Source organism: Lactuca sativa, chromosome 7 (genome assembly GCF_002870075.4).
Source record: "Lactuca sativa cultivar Salinas chromosome 7, Lsat_Salinas_v11, whole genome shotgun sequence".
In the NCBI taxonomy this organism is placed as follows: domain Eukaryota; kingdom Viridiplantae; phylum Streptophyta; class Magnoliopsida; order Asterales; family Asteraceae; genus Lactuca; species Lactuca sativa.
Genome location: NC_056629.2, coordinates 178,014,335 through 178,031,766, shown reverse-complemented (window position 1 = coordinate 178,031,766; position 17,432 = coordinate 178,014,335). Strand labels below are relative to the sequence as shown.

At 37.1% G+C, this 17,432-nt stretch overlaps 1 protein-coding gene and 1 non-coding gene across 2 annotated transcripts; one reads left to right on the top strand and one right to left on the bottom strand.

The window, feature by feature from the left end:
* Positions 1-7,189: 7,189 nt before the first annotated feature.
* On the bottom strand, positions 7,190-7,795 carry LOC128127379 (uncharacterized). Its single transcript, XM_052765860.1, has one exon. The coding sequence runs from the start codon at positions 7,793-7,795 to the stop codon at positions 7,190-7,192; it is 606 nt and encodes a 201-aa protein (XP_052621820.1).
* A 951-nt stretch (positions 7,796-8,746) lies between these two features.
* LOC128127501 (small nucleolar RNA R71) lies at positions 8,747-8,853 on the top strand. The gene has a single exon (XR_008225290.1). It is a non-coding gene; the product is annotated as a small nucleolar RNA R71 (small nucleolar RNA).
* Positions 8,854-17,432: the final 8,579 nt, after the last annotated feature.

Here is a 17,432-nt window from a genome sequence, read left to right as displayed (position 1 = left end):
ATGACATTGACAAACTCAAGCTCCAACTCCAACCCCCATAATAAGAAAAAGCTGAAGAGGGATACCAATGTAAACAAAAAATCCATGAAAATATGTTGTTGTTTCATGCACTTAACCTAAGCAGAAAGGAGAAATTAGTCAAATTACATACAAGCTCTTGTAGCATATTCGAGTTCAAGAAAGAATGCCACTACAAAGCTTCTTCATATATCAATGTCTTGATTACATTAATTTAGGTTTTTTGGCTTAACCCAATAAGGGGCAGCTAAATCTATAGATGTACGATTATCTTCATCATCTGTGAAATAGCAACAATATGAGACAAAACATACTAAGATTATACATAAAAAGCGAAGCAAAAAGGATAATAATGGTGGTTGTATTTTGTGATGAAGTGAATCTGTAAGAGGCAATTGATTTGATTCTAAATTTGGTGTTGGTCAGGGAGGGTTACCAACACCAGCAGCCCTGGGAGAAGTGACACAGTCTGCTAGACAATTGCTGATTGAAGAAGCTGGAGAATGCTTGATGGTATCTTATTCTTATCTACTAAACTAAACTTCCTAAATTTAACTATCAGTGTTAAGTGTAATGATTTGTGGTTACGGCAATTGACATGACAATTAGGGGATCAGAACAATGTAAGTGATCCTGTGACACGGTTAAGGATGCAGTTAAATGCTTTGAGGTCAGGTGCTTTATTGCAGAATTTGGGTGCTTTTCTGTTGGAGCTTGGACGAAAGACCATGACACTACGATTGGGACAGTCACCCGTGGGTTTTCATAACTTTTAACTATGTTTCCAAGTTTCTTATATTAATTAATTAAAAACAAAAACCGATATATATATATATATATATATATATATATATATATATATATATATATATATATTACCTTGTTGTTGTAAAGTGATGCAGTGGTGAATGCTGGACCTACTATTTTCATATCAACATCCGGACCAAATCCAATCATGGTGCAACCTCTACCTTTTCAACCTGGCACGAGTTTTGGAACAACCACACATCCACCTCCACCTCCAAATGTAGTTGTGACAAGGTCAACCTCTGGCACTAGTAGTTTTGGTTCTGCTTTACGTCCAAGGAATATTGATATCAGAATACGTACATGTATGTATTACTTACACTATTCTCATATTCTGATTTTAATGGGCTTCCATTCCATTTACTTCTTATATGCCCTTTCTTTAGGTTCGGCTTCAAATTTCATTAACAACTCTTCAACTGCAAACAGAAAAGAAAATTCTAGTTACTGAAACCCAAATCCATTAATCTACTAAATATTATTACAGATATAAACAGGGAACATGTGATGCAACTAGTTCATCCATCCATTAAGGCATTACCAAACACACAGTCCTCTCATCAAATTACTATAATAATCTGATCTCTTATGTGAAATACCTTTTATAACCCTGACCTGGTTATGCTCAATAACATAATAATTAATAGTAAGTCAACATTCAACTATTATTTTAATAATTGAAGTAAAAGAGCTCACTGACATGCTGGAATTCAGAAGCCCACCCCCCAGCACCATTTTGTCATTCAAAGGATAAAGCCCAAGCATTCGGGTCCCCATCGTGTTGTTGTGAAAATTCACTTAACAAACCTTTACGGAACAACTCCTAGCCTTCCCTCAAAGGATCAGGATGCCCAACATAAGGATTTAAATTAGAAAATACATACAGCCCCCTTGAACTCTCAGATTTCTGCTTCATAACAGCTTGTTCGTTTAAGTACCTACAAAAACAATACCAATTTACCCAATCCATTCTCCAATAATAAATATAATTATTCTTCCAATGCTTCTATGCTCCAACTCACTCAACTCTCAAGGACTTCAAATACATTTTGGAAAACATAAATTATTCAACGTCAACCACCAGATGATGAATTTTATTTTCTTATTCACTTTTACTCATATCATCGTGTTGTTTATATTATTATAGTAGGAATTATCTTGTACTTTTTCTAGACCTCTTCTCCTTGAATTTGTATCTTATTTTTATGCAGCAACTAAAACATCCCACTTCTTTCAGGCTATGTGGCTAGGAATTAATAGGAAACTAATAGCTTAAGAAGGAATATGGGGTCAGTAACTGGTTGGGGAAGGACTACAAGTTAGTTCTACTTCTACACCGAAAGGAAATGAGTGTTTATCAACTCAAGGAAAGGGGGTGTTGAGGCGGCCATAAATGTAAGGCGGTAGGTCGTGTTGGTCCAGGTATGTTGTATGGATTAGAATGTTTACAACTTAACTCAAAAGTCAAAATCAGCAAGCATTAATGAATTTTGAAAACTTAAAGTGATTTCGTTGTCTTGTCCCTCTTCTTCTTTTTTCATCTCCTCCAATTATCTTTTTTCCAATAAGTTAAGAGAGAGGCAATCAGACTTTGTTATAGTCTATCTAGGTGATTAAGATGTTTTTCAGTAAAAATGACAACTTAATGAACAAGAAAGCTAACTGCTACCAACTCACTTACAACTTAGAAGAAGAAACCAATGCTCAGGAAGGAACAAATAACAAAACTTACTCAAAGAATTGATTAAACACCAAAATCAACAAAGCTAAACCCCTAATGATTTGCTAGAGATTCTCCCAAAGGTTCCAAGACCAGAACTAGAACTTGACAAAAGATAACACTCCTTCCATCTACTACTCCTTTATAAGCATTCTAAAGAAAATACCTAAAATGCCTCTCCAATAACAAGATGTTATTTATTTTCTCATACTACCCTTTTCTATAATTGGATGTGTAGCAGTAACTAACACGTTTATCTATCCAATGTCTGCCCCAATCAGACTTTAGACATCTATTTAGTGCTTATTGCAAAATAGAAAATATGCCTTGGGGTGAATATTAAGGGTTCTGGATATGAGGAGGAATTCTAAGGTTACTTATATACAAGGGAAGCAGGTTTTGTTGAAATGATTATTAAAACAGCAGATTGTTTTATGTGGAGAAAAGAGGATAGAAGTTGCTCGTCATATGCAGATACCCAATTAGCAGCAGAATCATCTTCCAGAATCGCTTCACTAACTTGGTGACCAAATTCATCTGCCCAATCGTTGGGAAAATTCATCAGCCCATCCATCTGCAAGGGGCCCCATGACTTGCGACTCCCCCCAATACTGATCCAGTTTTGCGTATCTACCAGGCATGTGCTCCCTAACCAACCCCCCATGATTATCGATCTCTAAAGAAGATAACAGAGCATTCACCTAAACAAGTATTTGTTAACTTAATTTTCATGGCTTAGAATTTACTAGAATCCTGAAAAATCATTACACAAACATCAAAACAAGAAAGATATATACAGAGAGAGAGAGAGAGAGATAAACATGTAACAAGGGTGAAGGGGTAGTTTAGACATTTACCAAATGGGACCGTACGCGTCAATTGAGTCGATATAATTCTTCACAAAACAAAAATTTCTATTCAATTTAGAGAAACTAATCAAAGTTGTTATAAGAAATAATGTAAAAGTAAAGAAATTGCAGGTGTTACACGAAAAATTAAGATATCGGGGAAGAAGAAGAAGAAGAAGAAGAAGAAGAAGAGAATGTTAAACAAGAACCCTAGGTTCGCTCACAATTTCTCTCAGAGAACTGTAGTGAACTATCGATCTAAATCAAGAATGTTGCTTAATTTTTGACTGATAACTATAAAGAAGAAGAAGAAGATGATGATGAAGACCAAGGCCTAGGGCTATTTCTTGCTAATTGGAAGAGGCGGGGGGTTTAATTTTTGGGATTCGATAGGCGGGTGAAATCCCCCTTAAAAACGCATGTTTCATTAAAATGTTATAAAGCGACACATTTAGACGACGCACATTTTATGAAAGGCGCCCTCCGCATTTCCTTTTTTTTTTTTTCTTTTCTGACACTAATTTTAGGCACGCACAAATGCGTGTCCTCTATCCTTCAAATTTTGCAAAACTGACATTATTTTTTAGGGCGCGTACAAATGCGCGTCCTCTATCAGCGAGTGTCATTGTTTGCGCGTCATTAAAGGCCTGTTTTCTACTAGTGCTTAACTCTAAACTCCGCCCTTTCTTGACTCTTTTGCACTCTTTATATTTTTTCTTTCTCTCTCAAACTCTAGACCCTTTTATGCAAACATTCCTAATCCAAAATCTGAAAATCATCAAGGCAATTTAAACATCAAGCATAAAATAAAAGTCTTAAATTCAAACACACCAAACAAAAAACAAAAAAAAAAAAAACAAATTGAAAATTGTTCAACAAAGCATAAAAAAACTAATCCTCATCCTCGTCATCATGATCATGCACAGCTCCACTTCCACTAGTGCCACTCCTCCTTGCATTAATCACCTCATCCCAAGATGGAATGTATGTGAAGTTACCACCATCGATATGCGGAATGTGGAAGTGATCAAATAGTCGAATGTTGGACTGGTTGCTAAAATTGAGACTCCTTGCCATTTGATCTTGCATTCTCCTCATCTCAACATTATACCGGTCCATTGGTACTTCATCATTATCCACTGGAATTACCAGCAGTTCCTCCTCCACGTCTCGCTCTCGCCTCGGCCTAACCCTCATTCCCGGCGCCTCGGGACCAACCACCGGATCATCATGCGGGATAGCATAATGACCACCGCCATAATCCTCAATAATCCTAGCCCTCCGAAAAAGAATGGGATTAAATCGAGGGGGTAGGAATCACTGTCATCAAATTCCATGCACCACGGGTCATCAACCCAAATGAGTTGGCTATCCGGGTGACGAACATGCCACCATTAATTTTGGAGGTTTTGCGATCCTTGGCCGCACCCTCCGACAAATAAGACGCTAAACACCACGGAATGTTGCAAAAGGTGTCTGGTGTGATAATGCTCCAAAGATAAAAGACATCAAGGTTAGAAACCTTGTCGTCGTCCTTCCGCTGGTTGATGGTGGTGGAGATAAGGCGGTGAATGAGACGGTGCGTGGGTGACCTAATACTTCCTTCTTGGCCGACTTTGGAATGTATAACTTGTTGGCGATCGTGTTCCACCAACCCGTGCTCGTAACACCATCGGGGAACACCTTGTGAGAGTGTTCCAAAAAGGCGCGAAAAATAGCAGTCGAGGCTAATGGCCGGTCATAAATCCCCAACCGATAAGCAAGATCTATAACGGAGCACTGATGAAACTCGCCCCCAAGGCAAAAACTGAAACTCGACGGGTGGTAGCAATCGTCTCCTGCATGAAAAGATACCGTGGAGAAAAACTCCCAGCAAAGCGCCCGGTACACCGGCTCTTGAATTCTAAAGACCCTGCTCTATCCATCACAAACCATTGTCTCCCCCTCGTATGTAAATTCCTTCAAAAGATAAGCTACTAACTCCTCCTCATACCAAACACTTTGCAACCAATCCCAATCAACCCTGTTGGGTACATAAATCTCCTTTTTTCTGACCTCAGTCAACTTCTTCTTCCATCTTGTCATGGTTGAGGCCGATTCAATTTGAGGAAAGTTCAACCAAGGAAAATCTCCTCTCCTTGGTGTCCACTTGAGCTTTGACCCCTGTGAAACATTATCCCTGCAAAACAAAGAGCACACAACCCAAAAAATATAGAAAATCATCAAAAATAGATTACACCTGGGTCCCCGACTAGACTCGTCGAGTCCATGAACGACTCGGCGAGTCATATGAACTGCGCGAGTCAGTCGACGAGTCGATCAAAATTCGACCATGAAAACTCAAAATTTCTTCAAGGGTTTTGTCCAGGGACATTACTAAGATGTATTAGGGCAAGAATAATCATCCATAACAACATAATTGATGTAAAATCAAAATCCTAAAAATTCACTAAAACTCAAAATCGGGTATTCTATGAAATTGACACCCTAGATCATCTAAAAATCATGACTTTAATAGAATTAAGGAAGAAATTAATTACCTTTGGTGATGGAAATCAAAAATCTTGAAGAAAAAGTGAAGAGGTTGATGAATGCTTGAGAGAGAGCACAAATGGAGGCGCACGGCGAGTGAAGGGGGGAAACTGATTTCATTAGGGTTAAAAACCCTAGTTACCGGTTGTAAAAAAATAATTTTAAATTATTTTTTTTTCTGTAAATAAAACCGACTCGTCGAGTCAGGGTCAGACTCGGCGAGTCTGGTCGCGATTTTTAAAGTCACCTGGAATCTGAATTGACTCGTCGAGTCAAGGTTAGACTCGGCGAGTCAATTGAAAACAATTCAAAAATTATATAATTGTACCATTCATTTAGAAAAGAAAATTAATTCCAACCCACACTTAGCCCATACGCACTCTCAAGCAGTCATGTCTGATGATTTCAAAGATTAAAATCCTCAAAACGAAAATCAAACAAAACTAAAAAGATGAAAGAAAGCAAACTCTAATAAAAACGGGTTGCCTCCCGCCAAGCGCTTCTTTTTAAGGAGTCGTTAGCTGGACTCCTTCCCATCTACGTTTCTTCATCTTCCTGCATCGGGAATGCACGCCTAATCTTTTGCGGTTTGTACTTCGTCTTGTAAGCGTGAATTTTCTTCTTGTAAGCTCGTCTCAAGTCTTCTTTCTTCTTGCTTATAGCATCATCCTCAGCTGCATTAAATTCTCTTTTCTTCATCTTTTTCTTCTTCACCCCATTCTTTTGCACCTTCTCTTGCACTTCCTTTTCCTTAAACTTAATTACTTCATATTTGGTGAAAACTCATGCTCTAGGTTTGGTAATGAATGGTTGATCAGCATCATCTCTCCTATCACTTGCCTTTTCCTCTTCTCTAAAGCTTGCCTCATCTTCAAGTGGAATATCTTCTTCTTCTTGCATAATCTTATCAAGGCATGCTACATGAACGTGTTGAAATTCACCATCCACTTCTCCTTTTGCTGCTTGTTCTTCTAAAGTATGAGGGAAAATCTTCATGTCCAGAACATACAGGGAGCTAGTAACAAGCAGATCAAAATCGTCCCAGTTGCTAGTAATTTCGACTGGACTCGTTGAGGCTGGGAAAGCGACTCGGCGAGTCGGATCGTATTCCACACTTCCCACTGTGTTTTCCGAGTTGGCTCCTTTCAGCAGCTTTTATATCTCCTCCAAGTCTTTGTCAAAATCTTCATTACCTCCAGAGGGTAGCAACAACTTGCTTGGATCTTCTTCTTGCAAAAGTGCAAGTTCTTTTTGTAGTATCTCATCATCCAAATAATTGAATGAGATCTCTTCGATCTTTTCTTTCTTCTTCTTGCTTGATCTCTGGCAAAGCTTTAAACACGACTGACTCGTCTCCGACCCTGAACGTTAGTGTGGATTCACATACATCAATTAATGCACATGCGGTGTTCAAAAACGATCTCCCCAAAATAATTGGAATTTCGAGGTCTTCTTCCATATCAAGTACCACAAAGTCTACGGGAAAAATAAATTTGTCGACCTTAATGAGAAGATCTTCAAAAACGCCTCTTGGATGAATTGTCGTCTTGTCCGCCAAATGGATCTTCATGTTAACTGGTCTTGGCTCCGGTAAATTCAGCTTCTTGAAGAAAGAGAAGGGCATTAAGTTGATACTTGCACCCGAATCGATCAACGCTTGAGTGGCAAGTACATTTCCAAGTTGGCATGGAATTATGATGCTCCCTGGATCATCCTTCTTTTCTGGTAGCTCACTCAATATTATCACCGCGACTTCAGCGAAATCTTTCCTAGCAGCAAATAGACCCTTTAGCAAGTTAAAGTACTTGGGTGTTTGAAGCATTGTTTCCACAAATGGAATGTTGACTTGAAGGGCTCGAACATGCTCCATGAAAGCTTTATACGCTCTAACTTTTTCACTAGGGATGGCTCTGATTGGGAATGGAAAAGGGGGACTGTAGGGCCTAACAGTTTTGTCATCTGCGCATGGACTCGGCGAGTCTGGTCGGGTTTAGCTGGAGCTGACTTTTCTGCCTTTTCTGTGTTCACCTTGGAGATCTTCTGTGCAGGTGTGAGAATTTCTTCATAGCTGGAAGTCACAGCGTTCAAATTCTCCATTCTCGGATTATTTTCGGTGTTACTTGGAAGTTGACTCGGTCTTCTCTCGTTCACTTGATGTGCAAGTTGTCCTAGCTGTTTCTCAATGTTGAGAATAGATGACTGCTGATTCCTTAGCATATTTCTGGTCTCTTGTATAGCAGCATCATGATCATTGTGCCTTTTTTCGGACGCGGCTATGAATCTAGTGAACATTTCTTCTAAATCGGCTTTCTTTTCCATAACCGGTTCTTCCTTTTGATAAAATCCCCTCTCTTTCTGCTTGTATTTCTCCTCCTTAGCCTTCTTGTATTCTTCGTACGAGAGCCATTCCTTCTTCGGTTTCCGCTAATTCTCATCATATCGATCGCCGCTTGAGTAGAACACTTGAGCTTTCTTGTTTCCATTTTCATCCAAGTCACAGTCCTTTGTGAGATGACGCCCTCTACAATTCTCGCATCCAACTCGAATAGCATGGATTGTTTGATCCATTTTTGTCATCCTTCTATCTAGACTATCGAGCTTAGTTATCACCGCCGCCATGCCATCATTTGCCGAGTTCACTACCCCCCGACTTACTTCATTTCTTGGATTGTGGTATTCTCTAGAATGCTTAGAGAATTCTTCAATTAACTCCTTGATTACCGGGGGTGCCTTTTTCGTGAGCGGGCCTTGTGAATCGAACAATTGCCTTGTGGTGACATTGACTCCATCATGGAAGATGGAGACCTCTTGTTGGCTATTGAGGTCATGGTGTGGGCAATTTCTAAGAAGACCTTTGTACCTTTCCCAAGCTTCATAAAGAGACTCCCGGGGTTGTTGCTCGAAGTTGGCGATGGCTTTCTTCAACTTATCTATTTTTGAAGGCGGGCAAAAGTGGTCTATGAACTCTTCTTTCATCATGGCTCATGTGGTGACCGATCCGAGAGGAAATGACTTGAGTCAATCCTTTGCAGCACCCTTGAATGTGACTGGAAGCATGCGAAGTAGCTGGGTCTCGCGTGGCACATTTGGTACATTGAAGTAGTCAGCCACATCATTTACTTCATCCAAGTACTTATAGGCGTCTTCGTGGTCTTTTCCATAGAAGGGAATCTCCTTGAGTTGGGCAAGGATATGACCCTTTAGCTCGAAAGTATCGGTAGTGGGAATTGCGGGTTGCACAAGTCTCGGGCCAGTGCCATCGCGCATCCTCTTCTTCCATTCCCCCATGGGGACTTCATCGATATTAGCCATAGCGATAGCTAAATCATCTTCAAAGTCGGATTCGTGCTCGTATGTGGGTTCTTCTTCTTCCTCGGTCTCGTACTCGGTGTCTTCTTTAATTGGGTCTTCGATTGTCAAAGAGGCACTGGATGCTCCTGATTTGCTGCTTCTCTTCTTGCTGAAAACAGACTTAAGGTTCTTTAGTGGCGAATTCTTTGAAGAAGCGGATTCTCCAACGGCTTTTCCTTTGCTCCTCCTTAATGCGGATTCTGGGTCTTTGAGAGGAGGGACCAGAGGTGTATCAGATCCTCGGGTCATGAAACAACTATAAGCAAAACAAAAAACACGTAAAAAGAACAAAAACTAAATAAAAATTAAAACTGTGAATCAGCGATGAACTCGCCGAGTCGGCACGAGTGCACTCGGCGAGTTGAAGGCAAAAAAACAGAAAAATTTTCTAATTACTTTTAAAAATGGATTTTTATTAAAACTTATACTAATTACTAAATTACCTAAGAATTAACTCTGTGTAAGATAAATCTTACACAAAGGATTGATTAAACTAGAATTTAATGTTAATTTTAGAACCGTTCCCCGGCAACGGCGCCAAAAACTTGATGTGTGCAAACTCAACTAGTTTTAAACCTACTTTTAATTATAAAATAAACACACAAAGGCAGTGGACCTATCAATTGTGGTATAGCTAAATAAGTAGGGTATCGAACACAGGGAACGGTAAATTAAAACTAAAAACTAATTTTATCTAAATTAATTAATAAGTAGGGGTTTTCTCTAGTTTTGCAAGACTAGAAACTTACTAACTATTACTTAAATTAAAAACTACAAAAGCAAAGAATTAACTAGATTCAATAATGGGAAGGACTTCTGCTTAGTTCAACTCAATTGATCCTATGGTTGATATTATGGTAATAGTGCAATGGATTAACTCTTTTGTTGGTTACCGATTCAAGTAATTAGATTTTGCGTTCACTACACTAATCCTTAGTGAATAAACTAACTCAAACAGTGATCAGTTGTCTAATTTAATTAAATTCACTAGATTAATTATTCGGGTTAATTTAGACTTGCAATAGTTAACTAATTTGGTCCTTTAGTTAACTTCTTGTTGATGGTCATCACACAAGCTCACACATGAATTTACCTAATTTTCTTATTAATTCTAGTTTCATGTTCATTAATCCTAGACATATGATAAAGTGGTCACATAAACATATGAGGTTGATAATCAAAAGATGTCCATACTATTTAATTACCTTCCTATTAACAGAAAATTAATTATCATTCACACACAAGGTTCTTTAGCAAGCTAAAACTAACAAAAATCACCAACATTGAATTAATCCTACCAATAATCAAACCATAGTCTCAATTTTGTATTCCCAAACAGAAGTTTAAGAGTTTTAGCTCATGATTCAAGTAAATAACAGCAAATAAACGAATTCTAATTGTCTAGCCATAATGGAAAACAAAAGATTAAGTAGAATGATGAAATTTGCCTCAAATCTCCTTCGGAATTGGATTCTAGGTTGTATCTTCGTTCTCTAGGGTTCTTCTGTCTCTTTAATCGCAGCTAATCTCTCCAGAAGGGTTCCAGAATTCTTTTCTGTCGATCTGAGAAGTTATCTTTATATTTGCGAAACGACTCGTCGAGTCAGGTGCTGACTCGCCGAGTCCATCTCTCAATCCCCGTATGCGATAAGTCTCTGGGTCTTTGAGTCTTTATCTTCTCGAATATTTGCTCGGACTCGCCGAGTAGACGACCCTACTCACCGAGTAGGTGTTTTTATTGTGGTTTTCTTCTTTATTCCGAGCTCCCAACCGCTTCTCCTGTTTCCTTTTGCTTCCGAGCTTCACTTTTGGACTAAAAACATAATTCAAACACTTTTGAGTACCTTTTGTCCATGATATGCAATAATTTTGCTAATAAATGATTAAAAATCTATACTTAATATGAACTAAATATGCACATATCAAAATTTTTTGCTTGCCCCCAAGCAAAACTGGATTTTAACACATTAGAATCACATATTACAACTCCAGTCTAACCCATCCATTATGCCAAGACCGCAACGCGTACATTTGTGTCTAAATTTTTTCCTAAATACCCCCCATACTCCAAATACTCACAATCCTCATAGACATTCGCCCACTCACCCCGAACTATGCTCATTTTATGCATCCCTCCGAATCCATCCGCATTAAACCTCTTACTCTCAAGGTATTTTTAGTTGAGCAACCCAAGCATACATAATCTAAAATTACAATTTATGATACCACTATGGAGCTCTTTTGAATTCTTCACTTCCTTGATAATTTGATCTTTGATTTCTTTGAATTCACCACCTTTGTTGTTTGATTTTTGGTATCTTCGATTTTTGAATTTCTTGGAACTTTGATCTTTTGATCTTCACTTTATTTGCTCCAAAATTCTTCAACTTTTCTTGCAATTCTCTCTCTTTTTTTAAAACATGTACCTCACTTTTTTCACTGAAAATCCTACATGCTTAAGCAGGGGCGCTCAACCGCAACCTTTATTGGCTAACGATAATAATTTTCCTGGATACATTTCTGGTACACGATGCTAAACATATTGCATCCCTCGGGCTGAGCGAGGTCGTGTTTTTGTCCCATGATTTCACTGGAATAAGGAAGCCACAAATGCACTAGAACGTATATAGGCTCAACTAAACATTTGGGTCTTCTTGCAATCATCCACACAACTCTAACATGGAATCCTAATTACTTTTTACCAAAATTTCCTAAATTAATCCCTAAGTCACATTTTTGGTATGCAAAAACAAAATTTTTTAAAATTAGACCTAAATTAAGATTCTAAATTTACTAAGATGACATCAACCCCCTACCCCACACTTAATTTATGCAATGTCCCCATTGCATATTATGCATGAAAAAGAACAAAAATAAAAAGGGAATTGGAACAAACTCCCCTGGGGTAGCAGTCGCTAGGTTGATATCTCTTCTCTTCAGCTCCATCTTCAATTGACTTTAGACATGGGAACAACTCATCCATGTCTTGGGTGTCTAAATCTCGTGTGGGCAGCTCCAAATAGGCAGGAAAAATAGTGTAAACTCTTCAAGAATCGATAGGGAAGAATAAATGGTCAAGTGGTATATTCAACAGCATCAAATCAGCAGTCTTGTTGGTATAAAATTGAGTAACTCGTCGAGTCATATAGGCGACTCGTCGAGTATAGTCGCGGACAACTTTGAAATTGCGAAAATACAAGGCGACTCGTCAAGTCAGTTAAGTGCACTCGGCGAGTAGACCGTTGGGTGGAAAAATTCACATTCTGCATTTGTTCCAACTTTTGATAAATCTTCAAAACTTCTTATAACTCCTAGACTCATTCACTCATGTCCCTTAGGACCGGACTCGACACCTTCACTACTAGAAAAAGAACCTTTTATGATGCTCATTGCGCGTTGTAAAACGCTCAGACGACGCGCAAATGCGCGTCAAGGAAGGCCCTATCATAAAGAGAGACGACACGCATTTATGACGCGCATTTATGATGCGCATTTACGACGCGCGGTTATGACACGCAATGCGTATCAAGGAAGGCCCTGGCATAAAGGAAGACAACACGCATTTGTGTGTCGTAACCTTACGACGCGCGTGTTTATGACACGCAATGCGTATCAAGGAAACCCCTGTTAAGAAAGGCAATGTCATAAATGAAGACGACACACATTTTTGCGTATCGTAATTTTAATTTTTTTTTTTTTGAAAATTATTTATAGATTTACTGATTTTCAAATTAAATTTTCATTTCATGTCTCATAATAGAAAATAAAATACCATATACAAAAAATAAAATACCATATACAAAAAATATAATACATTGTAATACATTGATATTAAAGGGATCTGATTGTACATTGTTATTAAGAGGTTTTCCCTAACTATATATATAACCTAATACTACATTACTATAAAGGGCACCTTCTTTTTTAAGTAACTCATCATTAAGCTGTCATAAGAAGCTCTGAAACCCTTCATGTATCCAACCAATGATCATGTCTATTAGCTTAAATATGAATCCCAGCTCTTAATGAAGAACAACACGGAAATCCTACACAATAATCATGTCAGTCGTACAACATCAATATCAACTAATTAATAATACACATGGTATGTATGTATGAGAGTTGAATCAAAATGATCTACCAATAAGAGTTTTGTATGTATTGACCTCCATGAACTTGAGAAGCACCCTAAAAGAGCCAATACATACATATTCACACAAAAAATATATATTAGAAACAATATCAAATAATATAAAACAATGGGGGTCAAGGTCAAAATGAACCTACCAAAGTTGAAAAGCTGCAATCTGATGTTGGGAGAATAGAGCTCACAAGTTGCTCTTTATCTAGGTCCCAAACCATGGTTAATGAAATTTCACCAGAAGCAAACTGCATTAATAAGTAAAACATAAACATATGTTTTTATAAACAAATGAAAGCCTATAAAAATCATCAAAGCGAATGAAAAGTAAGAGTAGTTGATACCATAAAGCCGGATTATTGCTGCCAATCTAAAGCGGGACAAGGACTCACTCTTGATCATTAGAAAAAAGAGAAATAGAAAACCTGGAGCATAGTGAAATTCAATACACCACATGTGTTAATAAAAATGAATTGGAATTGGAATGGAATCTGTCAGAGGAATTGAAATTTGAGGGAATCAGGATCAAAAAGAAATGTGTTTGGTTGGTTAGACGGATGGAATGAAATTCAATAATAAAATTGAATGATTCGTAAGTTTTATTTTTTCTATATTTATTATTTCAATACATATAATGAGGATATTTTGGTCTTTTAGTAAAAAAAGAAAGAATGGAACTGATTTCCATTGATTTAGCAAACAAACATGCCATAATGGAATGGAATATGGAATTCCAGTTATATGAGTTTTAAGTACTCTAAAAAACACACCTGATTCGTTAATTCAGTTATCTGGGGTCATTTTTCCAAGTTTTCTCCTGCATAACAAACATATCATAAAATCACTCATATATTATTCATTGTTATTTTAAGCATTTGGTAAATAAATCCACAGTCAAATATTCAATGGATTAGATTATCCACTTCATTTTTTTTGTTATTTTTACTTTATTTCAACTTTATTCACCTCTTCTACTTCATATGAATCAAGGAAAAACCTCCTGTTAACTGGAGGTTTCCAGCTTCGAGGCCTAAGCAAATTAGATATAACTTGCAATGGAAATACATCATATCATAAGTTTTCCCATACATACATACTAGCAACTAGCGGTTACAGTTTTTGTGAAAAGTAGTTGTAAACTTACTTTTTTGTGCAGGCCTTGAGGTGACTTTTGCCTAGTGAAATTTTTGGTTGGATAGGAAAGGTCATTTTGGGTAGGAATCATTCGTCTACTCTCGTTTTCAAATTAATCCAAGAATAACTGCCTTACCAATCCACCAAGGTTTCCTACAATCTCTTTAGCAACTACAACCTGCATCATATCATATTAATAAAAAATAACACTTCTTTGTCAAAAAAAATAACACCCATGTATTTAAAAATAAAAAATAAAAAGTACATACAACTCTAGGGTGAAGCCTAACGTCTCCCTTTGTATCAACATGCTCTGGAGCATGTGAGTCGTCTGAAAGGGGTAAGTTGTCTGAATTTGCAGCTTGTGATTGTGTGTGTGCTTGTGCAGCTTACCAAACAGGATTCACATCCTTGGCTTCCTGAGCAGAAGCTTCCACCATCCTCTCCACAGATTCTCGACTGAACAAAATGTATTTTTATGAAATAAACATATATCGCTAAATAAACATATTTAACTTCTTTGGAAAATATAAAATATGAATTTCAAATCAAATAGTCAAAAATAACACTTCACGTTAGTTTTTTTTTTCATTCCATCATACATGGAATGGAATTTTGTAACATACTAACATAACCATTTTTATTTATGTAACTTATAAAATGACATGTTTTTTCTGCAAGTATCTCCAAAACGGATGCATGTCTATTATATAAAAAAAATAGAAAAATAATTGTAATTTGTGAAGAGATTTATGAATTATTGGTATAGTTTGCAGTTATATGTAAGTAGATAAGTTAAGATAACAGAACTAGAAGTCATCAATAGCAACCCACCTTTCAGTATTTGTTTTGCCTTGTGATAGGTTTACTTGATCATTTCAACAGAAAAAGATATAATATATCAGGAAAAGAGAAAAGTTAAAAAGTAGTCACCTGTCAAGATTTCTTTTGTCCAGGCCAAGAGAGTGATGCACCGAAATCAAACACCTGCTACATGAACATGAAATCTGAACGTCAAAAAATATAACAGGAGTAGTAAAACAGATTAAAATGCCATGCCATGTAACTCATTGCAGAACAAAAAAACATCACACTATGGATATATAACAGGAGTAGTAAAACAGATTAAAAGACCCACTCTTCTTTTGTCTAATTCTATGTATGCATCAAAACTCCAACTACTATCTATTAAATCTCACATTGCTACATTAAAACCAATATATTAGCATACATCATAGACCACTAACTGATGCCACCAACTTATAAGGAAAACATAGCAGCATAAATGTCCAATCTGCTAATTACCTAGACTTGGATACTCTCGGCTGCAGATTCTTCACCAGCTGGGCTAGAGCCCATAACTTCCTATTCTAATTCCTTGTCTTGCTCAGATCTGGCAACAAGTATAAAATATATTCATAGTTATTATTGTCATTATAAAAAATATATTTATTACTACATAACACAACAAATTTATGTAGGTAACTTAAGAAACAAGTCACAAACCTTATTTTCCGAGTAAGCTTTGCAGGCCCTATGACATTGACAAACTCAAGCTCCAACTCCAACCCCCATAATAAGAAAAAGCTGAAGAGGGATACCAATGTAAACAAAAAATCCATGAAAATATGTTGTTGTTTCATGCACTTAACCTAAGCAGAAAGGAGAAATTAGTCAAATTACATACAAGCTCTTGTAGCATATTCGAGTTCAAGAAAGAATGCCACTACAAAGCTTCTTCATATATCAATGTCTTGATTACATTAATTTAGGTTTTTTGGCTTAACCCAATAAGGGGCAGCTAAATCTATAGATGTATGATTATCTTCATCATCTGTGAAATAGCAACAATATGAGACAAAACATACTAAGATTATACATAAAAAGCGAAGCAAAAAGGATAATAATGGTGGTTGTATTTTGTGATGAAGTGAATCTGTAAGAGGCAATTGATTTGATTCTAAATTTGGTGTTGGTCAGGGAGGGTTACCAACACCAGCAGCCCTGGGAGAAGTGACACAGTCTGCTAGACAATTGCTGATTGAAGAAGCTGGAGAATGCTTGATGGTATCTTATTCTTATCTACTAAACTAAACTTCCTAAATTTAACTATCAGTGTTAAGTGTAATGATTTGTGGTTACGGCAATTGACATGACAATTAGGGGATCAGAACAATGTAAGTGATCCTGTGACACGGTTAAGGATGCAGTTAAATGCTTTGAGGTCAGGTGCTTTATTGCAGAATTTGGGTGCTTTTCTGTTGGAGCTTGGACGAAAGACCATGACACTACGATTGGGACAGTCACCCGTGGGTTTTCATAACTTTTAACTATGTTTCCAAGTTTCTTATATTAATTAATTAAAAACAAAAACCAATATATATATATATATATATATATATATATATATATATATATTACCTTGTTGTTGTAAAGTGATGCAGTGGTGAATGCTGGACCTACTATTTTCATATCAACATCCGGACCAAATCCAATCATGGTGCAACCTCTACCTTTTCAACCTGGCACGAGTTTTGGAACAACCACACATCCACCTCCACCTCCAAATGTAGTTGTGACAAGGTCAACCTCTGGCACTAGTAGTTTTGGTTCTGCTTTACGTCCAAGGAATATTGATATCAGAATACGTACATGTATGTATTACTTACACTATTCTCATATTCTGATTTTAATGGGCTTCCATTCCATTTACTTCTTATATGCCCTTTCTTTAGGTTCGGCTTCAAATTTCATTAACAACTCTTCAACTGCAAACAGAAAAGAAAATTCTAGTTACTGAAACCCAAATCCATTAATCTACTAAATATTATTACAGATATAAACAGGGAACATGTGATGCAACTAGTTCATCCATCCATTA

What these genes read in the sequence shown, in the direction of transcription:
- LOC128127379 (XM_052765860.1), bottom strand. Translation starts at nt 7,795, where the DNA reads ATGGAGCATGTTCGAGCCCTTCAAGTCAACATTCCATTTGTGGAAACA.